The 22,098-nt window shown below is 40.4% G+C and overlaps 1 protein-coding gene across 2 annotated transcripts; it reads left to right on the top strand.

Annotated features, from left to right (window-relative positions):
- The first annotated feature begins 1,822 nt into the window (after positions 1-1,822).
- SLC38A2 (solute carrier family 38 member 2) lies at positions 1,823-16,686 on the top strand. 2 transcript variants are annotated; one of them, XM_012750191.2, is made up of 16 exons: positions 1,824-2,122; positions 3,185-3,382; positions 3,709-3,790; positions 3,939-4,054; positions 7,106-7,179; positions 7,287-7,379; positions 7,513-7,594; positions 9,297-9,379; positions 9,785-9,843; positions 9,927-10,094; positions 10,494-10,573; positions 10,674-10,774; positions 11,355-11,479; positions 11,832-11,976; positions 12,090-12,187; positions 13,636-16,686. In XM_012750191.2, the coding sequence occupies exons 2-16, from the start codon at positions 3,267-3,269 to the stop codon at positions 13,732-13,734; spliced, it is 1,521 nt and encodes a 506-aa protein (XP_012605645.1). In that variant the 5' UTR covers positions 1,824-2,122; positions 3,185-3,266; the 3' UTR covers positions 13,735-16,686. The 2 variants fall into 2 exon arrangements, with proteins under 2 accessions (XP_012605715.1, XP_012605645.1); XM_012750261.2 differs by lacking the exon at positions 3,939-4,054 and having other exon boundaries at positions 1,823-2,122.
- The last annotated feature ends 5,412 nt before the right edge of the window (positions 16,687-22,098 follow it).

The raw sequence follows: 22,098 nt of genomic DNA, 5'->3' as shown, positions 1-22,098 counted from the left end.
ACTGCAACCAGACAGCCATAACTACCAACCCTGAGGGCTTCCTTAGCACCTCTTACTGGGCAGAAGAATGGCTAGAGATACACCTGGAATGAAAAAGTGGTTTAAGACCTTTTGATTTTTATCAGTTGAAACCCGATATAAAGAAACTTCCTGGAACTCTTCTTTAACCCACCACTAGGAAGATTGTTCCGACAAGAAGAGTTGATTGGTGTTACTTGGCAATGTCTGAGAAAAGAAGATAACCAAGTTTTTTTCAGCCCTAATTGTGCATCAACTTCCAAACCTGTCCTTGGGGAGTTCACAATCTCCTTGGGTAGACAATACTACAGAAAGACTTGAACAATTTCGAGTGCAAGACAGCACAGGTTTTTGAAGATCCTACACCAGATGGTTTAGAAAACAGTACCTGCAAAATGCAGTCTGAGAAGGGAGGGATTAAGGTGTACGGAGCGAGGCTTTCGGGAGGCTCAACGACTAAGCCTTGAGTGATGGTGGCATTTGAGCCGGGTGAGGGGAGATTGGGCACAAGCAAGAAAGACTATTGTTTAAGCGAGACTGGTCTGACCAGAATAGAAGGTTTGGGGTGGGGAACACAGGAGTGTAAAAGGGGAAATCGGGCCCTCCCTTGTCAATCACGAACAATGGTGCAGGCGAGGGCAGCTGAAGCTTCACGTGCCACGGAAATAAGCAGTTGTACAGATTTCCTCGGGAAAACATTGAAAGCAAAAATTGTGATCACACCCAACCCTTTCCTCTATGCCCTGCCCAATCTCTCCCACGTCTCCAAAAGGAAGAGAGCTGTAGGTCAAACTCGTTTGTTTATTCATTCATTCCACTAACATTTTTTTCTCCTAAGGGGTCTTTGTTTCCAGCAAGGGAAGGACTCCGGCCTTTCCCGCAGCACCAAGTATTCCACAGCAAAGGGGCCCCCTAGTTGCATGGCTCAGCAAGACCACATCACCGCTAAAGGAAAGGACCGGGCTCGGTAGACAGCATCTCAGGCCAGCATTCCAAGAAAGGCAGCGCCTGTGCTGAGGGGTGGTGGTGAAATAAGTGAAACAATGTGTCAGCGAAGGGAAACTGGGGACTGCTAAACGGCCTCAGAAGCGCTGGGCCCCCCAACCGGGGCCTCCTTTAAAGGGGTCTGGCTTGCTGGACAACATGTGGCTTTTCCACCTCCATGCAAAAAGGATATCCCGAAACGGAGCTGCCAACCGACCTGACCAGGCTAATGTTGAAGAGTGAAAGCTGGTCTAGGTGGAGAAGAAAGAACGAGAACAGAAACCGACCATCAGGACAACGTTGCTGCCTTGGCCCACGTTGGCGAGCGAAAACCCCAACGTAAATCACAAAAACAACAATCAGGAAAGGGCTTGGTGGGCGGCATGTGTCCCCAAAAAGCCCTGATGTGTGTTCCCCCAAAGCAAGGACTGCTGGTGACCCGTGCGGAAGAAAATTCGAAGGAGATGGCTCCTTAAAGACAGTCGCATGTGTTGGGCACCAATTGGGGCTGAAAGTAATAGGCACAGGGAAGTGTCCAGGGGGTGGTTCAAGACTGTCCGGGAAGCTGGAGCGAGCGGGGTTCAGCTCAGCCGGAGGGAGGGGGGTGCCCGCTGGCAGGGCTGGGCCGCCCGGTCGGCCGCTGGGGGAGGGCGGCGGGGCGCGGGGCCCGTGCGGGGGAGACGGGGAGAGGAAGGGGAGGCGGGGCCTCGGCGGGGCGGGCCGGGGGCGGAGCCCAGGTGGTGTTGATACACAAAGGGAAGGCACCCCGGCGCCCGGCCCCGCCCCCTGACGCGCCCGCCCGGGTGCCGCTATAACCCGCTGCTCGCGGGGCTGCTCCAGAGCCGCGCGACGCTGCCGCACCGGAGCATCTCTCCTGCACCGCTACCAGCAGCCCAACCACGCGTTCCCGCACACTTGCACCTTTCCCTTGACACGGCTGACGCCGGAGGATTGGGGCGGCAATTTGCCATTTCCTTTTTTAATTAAAATCATATTTCTTGCCTATTGTTGGATTTGGGGTTTTTTTGGTTTGTTTTTTTACGATTTTTATTTGACTGATAAAGACCCACTGAAGACGTGTGCGTGAGGCTTCCCGGGTACAGGAGCGGAGACCACCGAGGTAACGCGTGCGGGGGACGTCTGTGCAAAGGGCGCGGGGCCCGGGTGGCAGTGGGGGAGGGGTGCTCGGGAGGGGCCGCGGCGGGAAGGCAGCTGCGGGGGCCGTTTCCTTTCGGGGCGGGCGCTTTGTTGGCCCGACCAGCCTTCGCCCCTGGCTAGCCGACCCTGGCTAGCCGCAAGGGGGTCCCCGCTCGCGGGGCGGGGAGGTTGGGTGGGGGGCCGAGGGCCGCGTGCCCGCCCGGTGCGGAGCCGCATCTTCCTGTTAGGGGGAGGGGAGCCAGCCCGGTCCGCGGCTCTGCTGCGGCAAGTCTTGTGACTGATTTGCATTAATAAAAAAATTAAGTTCTGGGGACTAGGAATCTGGGGGAGGCAGAAGTGGGCTTGGGCTCTTGTTATGGCAGAGGCCAAAATTGGGGAAGGAGGGTCGGGAACGTTTGACAACCGAGGATCGATATTGCATCAGTTTCCTTTCCGGACATAGGAGGGGCGGGCCGGGCCAGGCACCCGCGGGCCAAATGGCAGGGACGGGGGTGCTCGAGGGCGCGGGCGTGCGAGTGTAAACAAACCCTCGCCGCCGGGCGAGTTTTCGCCCCTTTTCGGGAGAAGCGGGGTGCTGTCAGCACTTTCCGCGTCCTTCGGGGACTGCGATCTGCCGCAGAGGCATTTCCCCCTTGGGGGGCTCGGGGCAGTGCGAGGTTACGCGGTTCCCGACGCTGGAAACGGGGCCCGTGCGCCCTGCGTGCCCCGTGCACGGTCGGAGCGGCTTTGGGAAAGCAAAACAGAGCCCCCCTCGCCCCCTCCGCCCGGGCTCGGGACAATGGAGAGGGTGGAATCCTAAAGCCCGCTGGAGAAGGGGCCGCGGCGGGATCATCTTTGTTCTCGGCGGCTCCGCCGTCTGTACTTTTCCGCCCCTCGGCGCGCCCCCGCCCCGCGCGCGCGGCTGGTACTTTTCCACTCGCCTGGCCGGGGATGAATCAGCCGCGCTGCGCCGCCCGGCGGCGTCACGTGACCGCGGCGGGCGGGCGCCGCAGTCCTGACGCGCCGCCCCTCTCTACCTTCGCAGGCGGCCGCGCGGGTCGGTGCACCGCCAAGGACAAAAGGAGCCCGGCGCTGCGAGCTGCGCCCCATTCCTCCCAGTGCTCAGCATGAAGAAATCCGAAATGGGGAGGTTCAACATTTCTCCGGATGAGGACAGCAGCAGCTACAGCTCCAACAGCGACTTCAACTACTCCTACCCCACCAAGCAAGCTGCTCTGAAAAGGTGGGAGAAGTTGTGTGCACTTTTTTAAAAAATGGGTTTGTGCGGGGGGGGGGGGGGGGGAGGGGGGCGGTTACCTGGGACTCTGCTTTTGTTGCTTTAATTGCCTGTAGCATTTGGAGAGAGTGTGTAATCTCTAAAGGAGTATCCGGTTGTCTTCTTGTATTGACAGTATCCTGTGAAAGTCGACTGCTAGTTCATGTTTATACATTTAAGTAAAGGTGTAACAATTACTGTGGGGGGGTGCTATTTTATATGAAAGCAACCTGATGTGTAATTATATATATTTCAATCCAATTTACAATTGCATATGGATGTATTTTTTGCAGCCATTATGCAGATGTAGATCCTGAAAACCAGAACTTTTTACTTGAATCGAATTTGGGGAAGAAGAAGTATGAAACAGACTTTGTAAGTTGAAAATAATAATTTGTGTATCTGTGGCTTTATGGAGTAAAAGAATAGTTTTTCTTTTAGATTTCAAATCTGACTTGCCCAAAGCTGGTTTTCTCCATTTAATTATTGTTATATGTTTGGTTATCGTTTTCCCTCTATGTAGCATCCAGGTACTACTTCCTTTGGAATGTCAGTATTTAATCTGAGCAATGCGATTGTGGGCAGTGGAATCCTTGGGCTTTCTTATGCCATGGCTAATACTGGAATTGCTCTTTTTATGTAAGTATGTGTAAGTAGCGAGTCTGCCATGCAGGGCAGTTGATATGATGATAAAACATATTTTGGCTCCAGGAACTGAATTTAAAATTGAAGTAGTTGACTTAAAAATCATTTGCTTAAAAATAAAAGTACAAGAAACCCTAAAATCTCTTTATTCTACTACATGCTGCACAATATCAAGAAAGCCAATCAGATAGAAAAAAATAGGGTAACACTTAAAAACTGACAAATTAAGTCAGAAGTCTTTTAAGTCAATGGGAACAGTGAAAACAAAGTTGTAACAGATGGTGGATATTTAAAAAGAACTATTGAAGCCGGGCATGGTGGCGCATGCCTGTAGTCCCAGCTACTCGGGAGGCTGAGGCAGAAGGATCACTCAAGCCCAGGAGTTTGAGGTTGCTGTGAGCTAGGCTGACGCCACGGCACTCACTCTAGCCTGGACAACAAAGTGAGACTCTGTCTCAAAAAAAAAAAAAAAAAAAAAAAAAGAACTATTGATTAATCCAGGATACCTATAAATTTTATTCTGGCCAAATCAGAAGCTAAAAATGTCAATAAGCATAGTGCCTCCAAATCAGTTTGGTAAATTCTCTCCAAGGACCTGTGGCCCCTTACATACATAAGGAAAAGAAAATTCTTATATAAGGTGTGGTGGCATTTACCTAGCCCAGAACATGCTTAGATAAGTGAGTCATAATTTTCTAGATACTGAAAGGCAGTCCATATGGGCTTTTTTTTTAATGTTTGTTTTTTTCACATCTGTGTGATTGCTATGTGCTGTGGCAAAAAAAATAAGTAAAAAGGAATATTTTAATAAATACCCAAAACCCACTAATTATACAGTTAGAATTAGTTATTCCTGTGCTTTCCAGCATAAATATCTGAATAGGATTTTGGAGGTACAGAAGAAGCCTTTAGAGCAGTGGTTCTTAACATTATGAGGTCAATGACCCTTGGAAAATATGATGGAAAAAATATGTCTTATGACCTTATTTTCAGGAAAAATGCACAAAACAAAAATACATGCATGTATCAGCATGTGTTTTTCAGTGATGTTTGTGTCATAACCATTCAGTTGAAGCACCTGTTGACTCCTACCTAGGGCAATATCTATGTAGTATCTTGTAATTTAATACCTTTGTTATGCAGATGAAGAAGCCACACATACATGGTATGGAATTGTCCCTTTGTGACAGATGCATTTTAGTTAGCTGACTGGTGCCTTCTACTCAAGTTATTTTTCTCCAGCACGATAGAATGTTCGCAAAAAGAAAAGCAGACCTTTGTAAAGCTCTGCTTTGTGAAATTCCACACTGAGGTTAAGCCTGGCTTTGAGTAGTAGAAGCTAGGATTCTGTCTGGCTTGTTTCATTAGAATGAGGCTTTTTGAGACCTCTTACTAAGGTGATGAGCCAGGAATTTACATAGAAAGAATCCTAGAATTTCAAAGTTTTTAGTGGGCAACTTGAATGGCATCACTGTTGAATGTTTGAAACCCTTCTTAGCTCTTAGTGTAATAACCTGGAGGCAATTTTAATTAAAACACAACCAATGTGGTCATACTACAGAATTAAATGAGATAAAATGGTACTTGTTTCATAAGTGGAAGCAAAATTCTGATGTTACCCTTGTACTTTTGGAATTATTTATACTTTAATAGGTGTTTATGTTTTTGATTAACTGTTTTAATAAATGGCTGAACAATATCAATATTGCTAAAGTGAGTTTTTATTCATTAGTATTTTGATTATATTTAGAGGTATAGAGGTAAATGGGCCATAAGCCACATGACTGCCACAGTGCTCTTCACTCTGTAGCTAACCTTTTTAAGTAGATTCAATCTTAAGATTGAAAGTGACCTCAAAGGTTATAAAGTCTATTTATCCCTTCTTGTCATTTCAGTGTAAGACATGGGAGTACTTAATTTGGTTTTAATTGTTTTTAATTAAACCAACAACTTTTTTTCCAATTAGAGGGGAGGCTGATACACCACCTCAGTCTAGACCCCATAAAACTTCTGACATTAGAATGATACCTTAATGTCACTTACTCTGTTTAACTAATAGAAATCAGTTTCTTTGCCAGTACCTTTCTTGGTGCTAATTTGCCCATATGGAATCAAAGTACATGTGACTGTCTCCTTCCTTGGGGGGTGCGGTTCTATAAGTTTCCCAGGTTCTTTGCTCCAGGGAATAAAAGTACTCTCTCTCGGCTGTCTTGGAAAATAGAAGGAAAGTGAAGCTGGAAGAAAGAGAGGAGGGTATGGAGCGAGAACTCCTACTCTGAAGGAAAACTAGATGACATTAAGTTCCCTTTAATACCTTTCTGTTATTCTAATTTTGTTTTTTCCTGCTCTCAATCCAAGAGAAGGGGTTAAGGGAGGAGACCGACAGTTGTGCTAATAGCCTACTTGTTCTGGCCACAGGCATTGTTTAACAATACTAGGCCTGTATTCCTCACCACGGGTGTGATGTAGTATATCATCACAGTGGTTAGTTCTCTGATTTGTGCCTACTTCTTAGTAAAGCTTGTAGTGCCTGACACTTAAAATGTTAGTATCATTTGCCCCTTTCCATTCCTCTCCTTATCTGTACAGTGCATGTGGTCTCAAGACCTTTCTGGAGCCTATCTTAGTTGAATTTCACAAGAACCTGGTGGGCTGGGTTTAGTGGTGGGTATTACCGACATTTTACAGATAATGGAAACTATTAAAACGCAGAGAAGTGGCAAGCATACAACTAATTCTGTTGCCACCATCAAAATACAAGTCTCATAACTCCACCACTAGGTTGCTGGGCTTCCTAGAGACTCACGCTGTGTTTGGCTCTGGGTACGTCCTTGCTCCTAATACTATAGAATTATCACCTGGGATGATGCAGGTTTTTAGTGCCAGGTGAGAAACAATGTTGACACTCCAGCTAGCAGGAGAGAAAGTGACAGTTCTTGGGAGCATTTTGGCATAAATAGGACAAGTTCATATGTAATGTTATTTAAACAACCAAAAAGAGGTGTGCTGGTTTATAACCCTGTACCTTTTTCCTTCTCTCATCAGAATTCTCTTGACATTTGTGTCAATATTTTCCCTGTATTCTGTTCATCTCCTTTTGAAGACTGCCAATGAAGGAGGTATGTTAACATTCTTGAGATTTTTCTAAAACATTTTATACCTATTATGATTTTCTACCTCTTTTATAAAAATACTTGCTTCATGCTCCTGTGTTCTTCAATTGTAGGGTCTTTATTATATGAACAATTGGGACATAAGGCATTTGGATTGGTTGGAAAGCTTGCAGCCTCTGGATCAATTACAATGCAGAACATTGGAGGTAAGAATTTTTTAAAAGATAGTTAGGGTAGGCTTATTGCTCATTTTGTAGCACAGAGTGGTGACACGTGAGTTTTAGTGTGTCACACTGCCACATTTTGCACTTGTAATGGTATAATTTTGTTTTCCTCCAGCTATGTCAAGCTACCTCTTCATAGTGAAATATGAGTTACCTTTGGTGATCAAGGCATTAATGAACATTGAAGATACAACTGGGTAGGTGCTAAGTAAGGTTACTCATAAGAAACAATTATAGTATAAAGTGGTTAGCTACATTTTATCAAAGTTGGATACAAAATGATTACCAGCAAATTATCCATAATTTATGCCTATTGAAACTGACCAAGAAGTCCCCCATAAACTGATTTGAACTTTTAAGAATGAAGGGCCAAAAGGTAGTAGCTAGCCCTATAACTGGATATCTCATTACCTGTGTGTGAAAACAGGTTTTCTAGAACTTGCTTTTTCTCTTTATATTCACACTTAAGAAGAAATTGTAGCTATTTAATATATAACCAACCTAAGTTACAACTGAATCTTTGAATTAAATTAAAAATTGATCCCTGTCAAACTTTTGTAAGTTTGAATTTTTAAAAACTTAATCTATTTAATGCAGAATATAGGTTGAGCATCCTTAATCCAAAATGCTTCAAAATACGAAACTTTCTGTGTGCCAACCTGATGCCACAAGTGGAAAATTACACACCTGACTTCATGTAACAGGTGCACAGAATTATTAAAAATATTGTATAAAATTACCTTCAGGCTATGTTTTATAAGGTGTATATAAAACAAATGAATTTTGTGTTTAGACTTAGGTCCCGCCCCCAAGATATCTTTTTATGTATATGTAAATATACTAAAATCCGAAACACTTCTAATCCAAAGCATTTTGGATGAGAGACACTCAACCTGTGCCAAAAAAATGTATGGCCATGTTGTAGAAACCTTATTCTTCTAGCAAATTATCCGTCCCAGTGGACTAACAGGTTTTATCTAAAGCAAACATGGGAAGAGGGATAATTTACTTCCCAACTTGCATGCAGTTCATCACCTCAAAATAGAGAGGTGTGGTTATCTCTGGCATGGCTTTAGAAGTTTAATTTAATAAGGTGATCTTTAAGTATTAGTTTTCTGTGGACTTTTGGTTGCTGAAGTGAATAGAATATAATTTACAGGGCAGTTAGTATTTGAAAATAGTAATTTAAAAGAGGGTCTAATTCATAATTACCTAAAAAGGAAAAAAGCAGTGCTAGAACTCTCAGGGAACAAACATACATAGTATTTTCTGTTAAATTCAAAAGAGATCATTTGAATATTCTTGGAGTAAAGGTGGTTCAAAGTGTCACAACATACTCTGGAATAAGTCCTGGTTTAGGGGAGTGAGTTTTGTATTTTTTGCCTATGCATTTTGTCTAAGGATGAAAAAAAATTCCTTGTTGAAATGTTTAGTAAATATATTGCTAACAAATGTCTGGGGGAAAAAACCCTTGGTTTAAAATTTCCTTGTTTCCAGGATCAGAAATTGCATGCTAACTAAAGCTACAACAGAGTTGGTGTATAATTTTTCTAAAAGTGCTTAAAGATAAGATTACTGGCTTTACAAAGCAGCTTTGTTCTCTGTTAGTATCAGACCTTTAAGAAGCATTTTGTGTTAGGAATCAGCTGGCAGCCTTCCCAGAGCAAACAGTGGGACAAAAGTTACACTGTTTCATACCCCATTTCTAACCTGAGTGAATATTCATCTAACACATAAAGTTGAAAAGTTATTCCTGTCTTGAACAAGGGATATTTTTTCCAAATATGTCTTTTTTTGGTATGTTTTCATATTTCTATAAAATGATTCCTGTTAGAACATGCATATATTATTCTGAGGATATTTGTAACTTGTTTTGTCCCTATTTCTCTTTTAATTCAGAGTGTGGTATCTGAATGGTGACTATTTGGTCCTGTTGGTGTCATTGGTGCTCATTCTTCCTTTGTCAATGCTGAGAAATTTAGGTGAGCAAACCCATCTCTAAAGAGAATTGAAATGAGCCTTTATCAGCTAGTTGGTTTTCTCTTAATGGAAATTAATAAGAGATAAATAGCCCTAAAAACATAGCTTTACGAGTTGCAACTTGTAAGACCCTATAGTGCTTTCAAAATCCTAGCAGGATTGCTACCAAGGAGCCAAATTTTTCATTGACATAATATCTTGTGCTTTATAAGTAATAGTACAAATAATAGTTTATATTACTTTAGTTACAAGTATATTTAAATCATTTCATATCTTAGTCTTTAAGGATTAGACATTTAATATTGTACCCACACTTTATGCTAGAATTGAGTGAGTTATTTGGTGGAGAAAATATATTTCCCTATATCCATTTTGTTAAACTAATACCAATGTTTCCTCCCTTTTAGGATATTTGGGATATACCAGTGGCCTTTCCTTGTTGTGTATGATGTTCTTTCTGATTGTGGTGGGTATTTTTTTTTTTAAATGGTTTTTATGAGCCCTGTTGTGTTAGTCAGTTTTAACAAATGCAAAATAATATATTTTCAGGTGATTTGCAAGAAATTTCAGATTCCTTGTCCTATGGAAGCTGCTTTGATAATTAATGAAACAATAAACAACACCTTAACACAGCCAATGTCTTTGGCATCTGATTTGGCATTTAATGTGACTGAAGGTGATTCTTGCAGACCACACTATTTTATTTTCAACTCACAGGTAACTAAAATATAATGTTTATTTTCTCAAAGGAAGATTTTTGGGAAGAGGGCAACCAGTCACTGGAGATTTTAAAATAACTCCCAAGGGTAAAGGGAGGAGAGGGATAAGAGGTGCTTTTTAGAAAGCATGTAATTAGTGAATTTTTGAAGACTGAAAAAGTTCTGGTTCTATCTTAAAATAGATTGAGAAATGAAGTAATCATATGGTATTAATCGACAAGTTCAGAAGTTAGTGTATTGATTAAACTTGAACAGATTAGAAAAATGAAAGCCTTTTATGCAAGGGAAACTATTTTAGACTTTGATTCTATGATTTTACATAAAATATAAGCTATAGAACTATGACAGCACATGAATTTGTTATTGGGATATTAAATAGATCTTCACTTTTTTCCAGACTGTCTATGCTGTGCCAATTCTGACCTTTTCATTTGTCTGTCATCCGGCTATTCTTCCCATCTATGAAGAGCTGAAAGGGTGAGTACTTTATTTTTATATAGATTTGTTGGAGAAATGTTAAGAGTACTGCTATAACTATTGCTAAAATACATATTTGAATTTTCTTTTGAATACATAGCCGCAGCCGTCGAAGAATGATGAATGTGTCCAAGATTTCATTTTTCGCCATGTATCTCATGTATCTGCTTGCTGCCCTCTTTGGATACCTGACATTTTACGGTAAATAATGCGTAGTTTACCCCCCTTTTAAAAAGACAAAAAAAACCCACCCTACTTTCTTTTCTATATAGAGTTCCATTACTTTAAAAATTCAGTCTGTTTTGATATAGTTCATATTTGTGATGAGAAATTAAATTTAGAGCTTAGAATTCCCTGCATTGTATTTGATCAGTAACTTCTTCTAGAATCCAGGTTTGAAAATATACCATTAGTCATCTGATGGCATGTGTGTATGATGTTCTTGCCTCTAAATTCATCTTGCCTGTCCCCTCTCTTCATCACTTTCACACTGTATTACACACACACAAACTGTGAGCCAAACCATGGGATTTAGCTGTTTAGCTCCTGTTGTTTTTAATGGGAGTCATGTGGCTAAATCTCTATGTGGCATTTAGAAAAATGTTCCTTCAATGTTGTTTTAATTGCATTAACCATAATTCCAAACTAATCTTATTAGCCTCTTAGTTTATAATCATTTTGTGAGTAGCTAATAACGGTGGTGCAAATTTCACTGAAAAATTTTCTACTTGATTGCCAGAGAAAACAGCACACTGAAAGCTCTTTTGGTCTTTCCCCTTAGAACATGTTGAGTCAGAATTGCTTCATACCTACTCTGCTGTCATGGGAATGGATATTCTTCTTCTCATTGTCCGTTTGGCTGTGTTAATGGCTGTCACTCTGACAGTACCAGTAGTTATTTTCCCGGTAAGTAATCACCTGCCCTGCTTTCAGTAGAAATGAGTTTTTAAATGTGAAGATATGTGCGATTTTCATCATGTAGGAGAAGGGAAACACCAGGAGAGCAAAACCAAGTTGGTGATGGTTTTGAAGGGGCTTTTTAAAAATAAATTGTTTATTTTCAAAACATCCTGGGCATTTTTCTGTAATTGAAGATACAGCATGATCTTTGTGTTCAGATGTTCAAAAAACAGTAGCAGAGGATTTTACTTTTAGAAATAGTTGCTGTTTTTTATCTAGTCCCTATTACTTTGGGCCTTTTTTTCATTAATTAAAGCTGGATTTTAAAAATTTGTCATTTTATTTTATTTTTGTGCAGATCCGGAGTTCCGTAACTCACTTGTTGTGTGCCTCAAAAGATTTCAGTTGGTGGCGTCATAGTCTCATTACAGTGGCTATCTTGTCGTTTACCAATATGCTTGTCATCTTTGTCCCAACTATTAGGGATATCTTTGGTTTCATTGGTAAGTTTTAGAAAGTATCAAAGTTGATTCAAATACCAAGGATTTTAAGGTTTGAAAAATTAATGACAAGTGATTCATTGAATTCTCAAGAACCGGTAAATGTTCTTTTCCAGGTGCATCTGCAGCTGCTATGTTGATTTTTATTCTTCCGTCTGCCTTCTATATCAAGTTAGTGAAGAAAGAATCTATGAAATCTGTACAAAAGATTGGGGTAAGTGAAAGATCATGACTAGTGATATCAAAAATCCTCCTAACTGATTTTAATTTTAGCCTCTTAGCTAGCTGTCATTCGATGTAGTTTCACTGCTAAGTTCCATAAACATACTTCACAGATGGAAGTTTGGGGTGGGGAGGTGAAAGGTAGCTCATCATCTAAATAAATACTGAAGTTAATTCCAAAAAAGTTATAAGATATTTTGGAGATGGGAGTACATATGAGCAGGGTAAGATGCTGACCCAGGTTTCCACATTTATTCAGCCAGTTTTCTTTGGATTGCCTACTGTGTGACAGTCAATAAAATGGGTATTGAGTATGTAAAAGAAAAAGATGGGCTGTTTAGTTGAATGAGGCTATCTTCAAAGCAAAACCATGGAGGGCCTTCACTCCATAGTGTTCACTGTTATGTACTTACTCTAAAGTATAGTAACAGCTGATTACAAAGAGTATGATGTGCTAACCACAAATGATGTGATTCTGGTACCAGTATCCTGGTGGTGGTATTTAGGAAAAAGACTGCTTTTCAGTCATTATTTTTCAACCACCATTCTGGTCTGATTAAAGTCCTAGAATTGTTTATAAACCAACACTGTCATCTTGGTTTACTCAGAATTACATAGTGGCAGTAATTGAAGGGTAGGGTTAGGAATAAACTTACTCAGTGTCTCTTAGAAAGAGTTCTGGTTTTGGCTTGGGCCGCATTTTAGGACGACTTGGGTTTGATCATGCAACTTAATTTTTCCTGTAAAAATTTGCCCCCCCTCCCAAAAAAAAAAAACAGTCCAGCTCTATATGAAGTACTTTTTTTTTTTTTTTTTTTTTTTTTTTTTTTTTTGAGACAGAGTCTCACTTTGTTGCTCAGGCTAGAGTGAGTGCCGTGGCATCAGCCTAGCTCACAGCAACCTCAATCTCCTGGGCTCAAGCGATCCTCCTGCCTCAGCCTCCCCAGTAGCTGGGACTACAGGCATGCGCCACCATGCCCGGCTAATTTTTTCTATATATATTAGTTGGCCAATTAATTTCTTTCCATTTTTTATAGTAGAGACGGGGTCTCGCTCTTGCTCAGGCTGGTTTCGAACTCCTGACCTCGAGCAATCCGCCCGCCTCGGCCTCCCAAAGTGCTAGGATTACAGGCGTGAGCCACCACGCCCGGCCTGAAGTACTTTTTATTCAGCAAGAAAATTCCCTTTTCGTTTGAGACAAAGGAATGAATGAAAGGTGTGTAAGTTGAGAAGGCTTCAAAGGTACAATTACTTTGTATATAGCGAACTTGATTGCTTAAAACAGTTTATATTTAGCAAGGTGTCATTTTAGCTCTGTAAAATGTTATATAATAGAAGTAACTTCAGTAATCATGAGCCATTTCAAAAAGTAGAAAGAGGGATGTTTAGCATGTATGTTGTGTTGCTCGCTGACTGGTTTTCTCTGTGTATTTGTTGCAGGCTCTGTTATTCCTGTTGAGTGGCATAGTGGTGATGATCGGAAGCATGACCTTGATTGTCTTGGATTGGATACACAATGCCCCCGGAGGCGGCCATTAACCTGTACCACTCACTCAGTCCATCTGATGCCAGTGTTGAGTCAACTCAACTACTATGAAATTTCACCTAATGTTTTCAGTTTCACTTCCTTTTGAAGTGCAGATTCCTCGCTGGTTCTTCTGAGTGCAGAATAAGTGAACTCTTTTTTTAAAAAAATTTTTTTTTAAGAAACTTATATCTGTATGTTAGAAATGGATATGAACAACAAAACCACGAGTCTCGGGTTAAGGGAAGTGACAATTTTATTCCATTCCAGAGAATGGACGAACTCTTAACTTTTATGAAGCCACATGTTTGGCTGTGTCATTGTTTAACTTGGATATTTTATGATTTTACTTGAATGTGCCTAATGGAACCATTCGATGTGAAAAACAATTCTTCTTAATTTACAGCAAAGTATTGAAATAACCATTGAGAAAAACACTATTATTTTTTGTACCAAAAATACTTAAAGACCTCAGAAGCACTATTTTACTTTTAAGAAATTGCTTTTTTTGAACTTTATCCAGAAGCAGTTGTCAATAAGTTCCGTAAAACAATTTCATTGGTATTTAAAAATGAATATTAGTATTATGAAATGATTTGCCTTTTTGTAGGCATAATAAGCCAAATACTTTTTTACCCATAATAATTTTTAGAGAAAATGATGTAATGAAAAATTGTACCATGAATTAGGAGCATAGTTTTATCATTTGAACTTCACCATTACTTAAAGGGTAATTGGTTGTTGCTATACCAAATCAGATGAACTTTGTTCATCACTTTTCTTCTCTGTCCCCAAATAATTTGGTTCATTTAGACTGAAATGTTTATGTCTTCAACTTACTAGAATGGAAGCTAATGCAGATATTTCTGTGGGAAATAAAATAACTAATTTTGAGGTACCAAATAGTGCAATTGGGTAAAACAGGGTTTATTCAGTTGCATCTGTCTCCAGAGTTGTACTGACAACTCGGGATCTTTTTTTGGGCCAGCCCTTTTTGGACATTGCTTCCAGCAGTGGAAAGTGGGCATTTGATGGCAATAGGCCAAAACTATTCTATCCAGAGAGTACAACTTTTTAAAATGCTCATCTACTGGAAGTGTGAATTACTTGACAGTGTATGGCTTAGTTTTGTTCATGTTTGTCTACAGTAGAGGTCTAATCCACAAGTTACACCAATGTTGGGTATAAGTTCTCTTTGTATAGGCCACTGGGTTTCTCGTGCAGGAAGTTTTTAAAAAACTCACTTGCACTGGATTGTCATCTCATTCTTGTACAACGTAGAATTATTTGTTTACATCCAACAAATGGTTAGCTAGGGAAAACAGTGCAACCTGAGTGTAAGTAGTTGTTTTGGTCCAACTGCATGTCAACCCTTCCATTTCAATCCCAGTTAGAAGTGAAAACATTACTTTGAAACTTGGCTTTAAGAGCACATTTATTGTACGTTACAGTGTATGGTGAATATATTATTAAATAATGTGGTACTTTGCTCATGAGGCATAATGTCTAAGATCTAATATACATAATTCCATTAAGTGGTTGAGGGGAAGCAAATAATGGAATCATCAGTTGGTCATCTGGCTCTAAGGTTTTCTCTTAAACTAAACATTTTTAGTTTCGGGTAAGGGCCAGATATGTGGCAGACATGGTTTTTGTTACACATTCTTTGTATTATATGTGACTAAATTTACAGACAAGATACATACGTAATTAAAGACCCTTATAGAACTGGAAGACGTCTTGTAGTGCTACATTGAGTGAAACCAATGGTCCATTTTTGTTTGTTTCTGCGAAGATGAAATAGTTGGGGACCATCTCGAAATAGAAAGGCAGTGAGAAGACAGATTTCTACAGCACTGCTTTCATTTAATTGGGCTTTGGGCACTCCATTTGAATCCAGAACCTCACCTCTAGTTCAGACCAAGAATTGGCACTTACCTCTGCTTGAGTTCCTGAGTTCCTGGAAAGAGTTGCTGACTTTATACCTAAGACCTGCCAGAGAATACCAAGTAAAGACTTGTTTTCCACAGACTTTTTTTTTGGTAGAGAAAATACTGTGGCAACCAGGAAGGAATGGAAAAAAAAAAAAAAAAGAATCCTCTTCTCACAGCAAGTCAATGTGGGGAAGCTCCTTCAGTCCTCTGGTGTTTGAGGTTCAGAATCAACTGCCTCGGGGTAAATTCCAGTGCATGATTTTCTTGGAGCTGCCTTGTCTGCCTTGAGGTTCCTGAACAGTCAATTCCCATTAATGAGCAGTCTTCAGTATTAAAACCACTGTCTTGTCACCTCATTTTGCATTACTGTCTTCCGTGGATGTTTCAGTTATAACTGTAATGTTATTTATAGAACAGCATTAATCCATTAAAGCTAACCTATTTTTCAATATTTATAATAATCTATGTACATATATTGTCTGTCCATATGTATTTGTAAATAAATTGTATATAATGTCACGTTTGGGTCTTGGGTTCAAGTGTATATATTCCTGTAAGTTTCTTAACTGCATTTTGATGAATTCACATTATGTATCTATAAGAATTATCTCAAAAGTACCTACCTGTACAGAGAATTGAATATTAAAAAATTGACCAATTATGTGCACAAACACTAAAAACAAAATACTTGTTTAAGTTGTACTTGCAATAAACTGAACATCAAATTTTTTCATGAAAACTTGGTGCAAGTTTAGATCTCTTATTTAAATTTTAAATAAGGTCTAAATTTTCAAAATGCAGTAGTTACCAAAATGTGATCTAGAGTAATGAAATCAAATGTGATCTAATATAACAAAAGACCTTTAAGAACCTGGGTGTGTTAACTTTGTGTATATAGTGTAAATATCCCCACTGTACTGTTAGAGGCCAACAATTCTAGTATGACTTGTTGGCAAAGAGTGCTACACCGTTTCAATGAAACAATGTATGTTTGTTTTAACTGAACTAAAATAAATACATGCTTAATCCTGAGTAGCACTGTTTTCTTTGCGGTAATGTGGCCAAGCAGTATCTAAAATAAGTTTGTGTTATAAGTGTAGTACCTTGCACTTAGTAGGTATCGATATGTTAGTGATTATGAAGATCAAGGAAAAAAGTGATTAGAAAAAGTTTATTTTACTTGAAGTTCCTAAAGATTCTAAGTTTACAAAAGTGAGAAGGAATGAAAAGTCATGGAGAGTTGGGAGAAGATGCTTAAAGGCTTCTCAAGGACCCAGACTCAGCCCTTCTGATGGGAATAAATAGGCCAATGGTGCATCAGAACCAACTGGACAGCTTTTTTTAAATGCAGCTAGCTTTCTAAAGCATGTGCCTCCATAGTCTGATGGCCTAGGTCTGGCTAGGGTGCAGCCCAAGGTCTGGGTTTTGCTTCCAAAAGCTACTCAGCTGATTCTGATGCGCAGTTAGGATTAAGAGCATTAACAGGCCTGGAAAAATGTTGGATTAGTTCAGCTTTGGTGAACTGGTTACAGGAAATGAGGATAGGAATAATGGACAAGCATGCGTATCATGTAACAGCATGGTTTACCTGAGTGACACTATGAGTAGCGAGGGTTACTAAGAGACAGGATAGTTCAGGTGTGGCCTACTGATAGCCTGCAAAGGCTGGGGCTGTTAAAGTGAAATAACCAAAGCTGAAACTGAAGGGAAGATACCTCAGGACAGCAGGTGTGGTCTGCAGTGGTTCCAAAGGCATGAAACTTCTCTGGGAAACTAATAGGCTATTACCAAAAATGGTCACATAAGAAACAATTATTTAGGCCGGGCGCGGTGGCTCACGCCTGTAATCCTAGCTCTCTGGGAGGCCGAGGCGGGTGGATTGCTCGAGGTCGGGAGTTCGAAACCAGCCTGAGCAAGAGCGAGACCCCGTCTCTACTATAAATAGAAAGAAACTAATTGGCCAACTAATATATATAGAAAAAATTAGCCGGGCATGGTGGCTCATGCCTGCAGTCCCAGCTACTTGGGAGGCTGAGACAGAAGGATCGCTTGAGCCCAGGAGTTTGAGGTTGCTGTGAGCTAGGCTGATGCCACGGCACTCACTCTAGCCTGGGCAACAAAGTGAGACTCCGTCTCAAAAAAAAAAAAAAAAAAAAAAAAAAAAAAAAAAAAAAAGAAACAATTATTTGTGATTAGGAGGTGCAGAATTTGCAACAAATCTAAATTGAAGAATGAAGGACTGTTGTGGAATTTTTGGGTATTTGCTGACAAGCTTTAAATTGAACATCTACCGTGTGCAACTAACATGCCCATGGGAAAGAGGGAGGGGTTATCTGTCAGGCTCTAACAGAATCCATACACGTACACTTTGAATTAAGCTATTTAAAAAACGACGAGAATGCCTATTTATTAACCTAAAATTATAAATATATTTGGTGGGTAGATCCACTCAAGATAAAAAAAAAAATATATATGGTATGCTAACCAGGGAGCCAACTAGTCCCAAAAGATTTCCACTGAGCCTGAGGAATATTCTAGAAACATTTCTAAATAAAGAACCAGAGCTATTTGTCTTGACTTGGAAATAATTTTACCTGGAGAGTTGGCTTAAGTTTCTAGCAATAAAGTATCCATTTAAGTTAGTGTAAACAAAAATGGTAGATGGAGATAACTTATTAGAAGGAGCTTGGAATGCCTCAGAGAATTAAAAATTAAGCAGGCTTCCAAAAGTCAAAAACTAGATTTGTTCTAGAGATCTCAATGACAGAAGTGTGTGAAACTTTGCTATAGAGCTGTGCAACTAGATTCTGAGCTTCCAATTTCTTCCACTCGATTTCTCAAGATAAACTAATTGGTCAGTAATTGGTCAAGCATCCACCCTGATCTACTCAAATGCAGTTGGGTGGGCAGAGTGACACAGTACAAACATGTCAGGACCCGCCCCTGTGGTTGAGAGAACAGTTCTCAGAGGAGGGCTGCAATGGTCATGAGCTAGAAATAGGGTCACCAACTGTCCTGTAGCACTGAAAGTACTGCATCCTGCGAAACCCTTTTGTCCCAGGCAAACTAGGATGCTTAGTAGCCCTAGCTAGGAAGGTACCCCAAAATGTCTAATAAAACAGTCCTGAGATATTGATAAACTCATTTTTTTTGGATTTTCCTTTTCTGGACTTCCATGCGGGACACCAACCTTCATTTGTGACTTTGCCCCAACACAATAGATTATAGCTTTTTCAATCAATGTTTGTTCTAACTTCACCCCACAAGAGTTACAAGCTTCATAGAAGTAGATACCTGTCTATCTTTTCATTAATTTATCTCCAACACTCAGTAGCAAGTGGTACATAGGTACTCAATAATAATTGCACATAGGTATTCGATATAATTGTTGAATAAATATGCCCTTTATTTCACATAGTTTAGTTGAAGTGAGGCTCAAACTTCTAAGCAAGAATTTACTAAATACTTGCAAAAGATATGCATCATGTACCATGAAATGAGACATTTTGACTTAAAAGATACAGTGTCCTCACCTACAATAAGAGGCCTACAACAGGATGGCTTTCTTAGCCAGCCCATATTCTGCCTCCAGGTGGCAGAAGCCCTTTTTAACCTCTACTACGTAAATGATTTTGTGGTGGCAAAATCCCATTTTTAAATCCTAGCCAGATTTGGTTGTCCCTCACATATTGCAAGAAGAAAGCTAGTCTGGTTGCTTATTCCTTATGTCTTCAAGGGAACCTTTGCCAACTCCTGGGAATGTGGCTCTTGGAATGTTCTTTATGTTAGTGACTGTTGATTTTGTTATATTCACCTGGAGCAGTGGACCATGCTGTTATGGTTTGTCAGGTTGCTTTGCACAAACACTAAGATTAATGATGTGCACTTGGTTTTATTGTCAGGGTCCTGATTTTTGGTGGCCATGGATGGTTGCATAGCAGGATATGCCTATGTAACCAACCCCCACCCCATAAAAGCCTTGGACCCTGAGACCTATTTGGGCTTCTCTACGCAGAACCATTCCACACATGTCCCTATAGTTCACTGCTAGAAAGCAAGCACTCTTGTGTGGCCTTGGACAAGGAAGGTCTTGTCCTCTTGTGCTGGACCTCTCTAGACTCCACTGTTGCGTATCTTTTTCCTGTTGTTTCTGTTCCGTATCTTTTTCTGTAATAAATCGTAGCAGTAGGTATTACCTGCTGTTGAGTCTTGGGAGTCCTGGTGAATCAGCAAATGAAACATGTATGTTCTCTTTTTTCTCTACACCGTTCAGTTTATAAATCTTGGTGTCCCTTGGCTTCTCCAGGAAGAATCTATTCTCAGTGAAAGCCCCAGAGCATTGTTGAGCAACTTTTACTATATAATGCTGGGGCTCCGGAGGGTTAAATAGCAAAGGAGAGTTTTACATGGCGCACCCTACTACATGCAACTTTATAAAATCCCATTTAACATATCTTCTCCCGAGTACCTCTGGCTGTGTTGTGAACCAGAGATCCTCTTTGTCTGCCCTTCCTCCCATACCATACACAGCCTGTCCCCTTTTCTCATGAGTAGTTCAGCTCTGCCTTCAAACTTCCTATTCTTAGATAAACGAAAGCCTTGAAATTATCAGGACGTACCTTCCCGAGATGACAGTTTACTGGCCATGTATCTTTATTTCCATTATGCTCTTGAAGATCTCACTCCTACTCCCACCCTTTCTAAATGACTTCTCTAAGTATTCTTTCTACCTATTTACAGTACTTTCCCTGAAAGAAGTTCTGGTAAATGAAACGTTTTCATCTGATTATACTAAAAATATCTGCAGTGGAGCCCAATCTACAAAGTAGATAAAAAGCAGAGCTGTGCTGGTTGAAACAGGGTCATGGGTGAGGTCTGGCGCCCGAGAGCTCAGCCTCCCAACCTCCTTCCACCTGCTTCAGCCCTCCATTCATCCGCAGTGGCCCTTGTGATGCTGCTTTAACCCAGGGCACTACAGACCATGGTTTGAAAAACATGGCTCTAAATTCTTTCGGGAGAACAAGACCTCAAGGTGACAAGATTCCTGCCAGCCTGAAGCTCAGCTACTGACTGAGTCCCCATTTTCTGAGAACAGCCTCTGTCCTTAGCCTCCTATCTACAACCCAATCATCTTTATCTCAGCACAACCCAATAACCTCAAGATTGACACAAGGGTCACATGGAGGCTAGGTCTCCTTGAATGTGACTGTGTTGCTGATACTCAAGTCCTTCCAGGTATCTCTAAGGCAGAGCAGGTGAAGAAATCAAAGGGAATAATCCATCTCCTGTTCCCTAGTCAACAACAATGCCATTACTGAGAATTGTCTTTGGATTGCTGAAAGAAATCACAGTCTTTTTAAATAGGAAGGAAAAGACACCTTAAAGAAGAATGTGTTGCCCTTAAATTAGAAATAGTTCTGAAGTTCTTTCTTTGTGTTTGACAAGGGATCCTAAACCAACCCTCTGAATTATTTGTTTCTCAGGGATTTATGGAATTATTCATGGATCCTAAATGTATAACTTAAACTTTCAAAGTTATGATATATTATTACCAAAAATATAGCGAAATCACACACCAATATCATTTTTTTAAAGAGAGATATCCAATCAGTAGTGCATTGCAAGGAACCAAAAACATCAAGGATGCCTATTTTAAGGATACAATTCCAACGAACAGCTATTTATTTTTCTTAGGGGAAAACGTGCCCCTTAAGTTTTGGTAAATGATACATTTTCTTCCAGTGCCTCCAATTTATTATATCTTATCATGAAATCATTTTATGTTCCAAGCCAAAAATAAGCTGTATTTCTTGTTTATTTCCTTTCATTTTCTTTGTATTTCCCTTTAAAGTGACTGAAAATCTCTAGAGACGTGGAACTCATGGTTCACAACCCTTCTGCTTCAGATAGAGGAATTGTATTTTTAAACTGATCCCTAAATAGAAAGATCCAAAGAAGGAAATATGTAGAATATGAAAATCTCTTCTCGAAACTCATGAGAGCCTCATAAATTTGGAAACATTCTTCTCTCATAAACTGTTCCCCAAAAAAAGGTTTAGTATTTACGGCCTGTATTGAAGGCAATGAAGCAAGAGAATATTTCTTCTTTCTTGTGGGAGAGAGACTAGTGAATTATATTTTAAACAAGCATTCTTTCTTCTTTAAAAAACCACACACAAACAATGATACATCTAAAAGGCTACAACTCCCAACAAGTGACGGCAGATTTGGCTGTAATATTTATGGCAGAATAGTTAATAATCAAGCATGCCAGTGATTGCTCCATACTGTCACTAGGTCATACTGTTTCTGGAAAGTTCTCCCAGTCTCAGGGAAAGGGAATGACCTAGTAGTGGTGCAGAGATGGGTTCAAATTCCGGTTTGCCATTACCAGCTGTGTGTTCTCCAGCAAGTTTCTTAACCCGTCCTTGCCTCAGTTTGCTC

This window comes from Microcebus murinus, chromosome 10 (genome assembly GCF_040939455.1).
Source record: "Microcebus murinus isolate Inina chromosome 10, M.murinus_Inina_mat1.0, whole genome shotgun sequence".
Taxonomy (NCBI): Eukaryota; Metazoa; Chordata; class Mammalia; order Primates; family Cheirogaleidae; genus Microcebus; species Microcebus murinus.
The sequence above is the reverse complement of the archived record's forward strand: the minus strand, read 5'-3'. Positions and strand labels throughout refer to the sequence as shown.

Coding starts and splice junctions, on each gene's coding strand:
- SLC38A2 (XM_012750191.2), top strand. CDS start 3,267: ATGAAGAAATCCGAAATGGGGAGGTTCAACATTTCTCCGGATGAGGAC. Junction 11,977..12,089: donor GGATATCTTTGGTTTCATTG/GTAAGTTTTAGA, acceptor GTTCTTTTCCAG/GTGCATCTGCAGCTGCTATG. Junction 12,188..13,635: donor AATCTGTACAAAAGATTGGG/GTAAGTGAAAGA, acceptor TATTTGTTGCAG/GCTCTGTTATTCCTGTTGAG.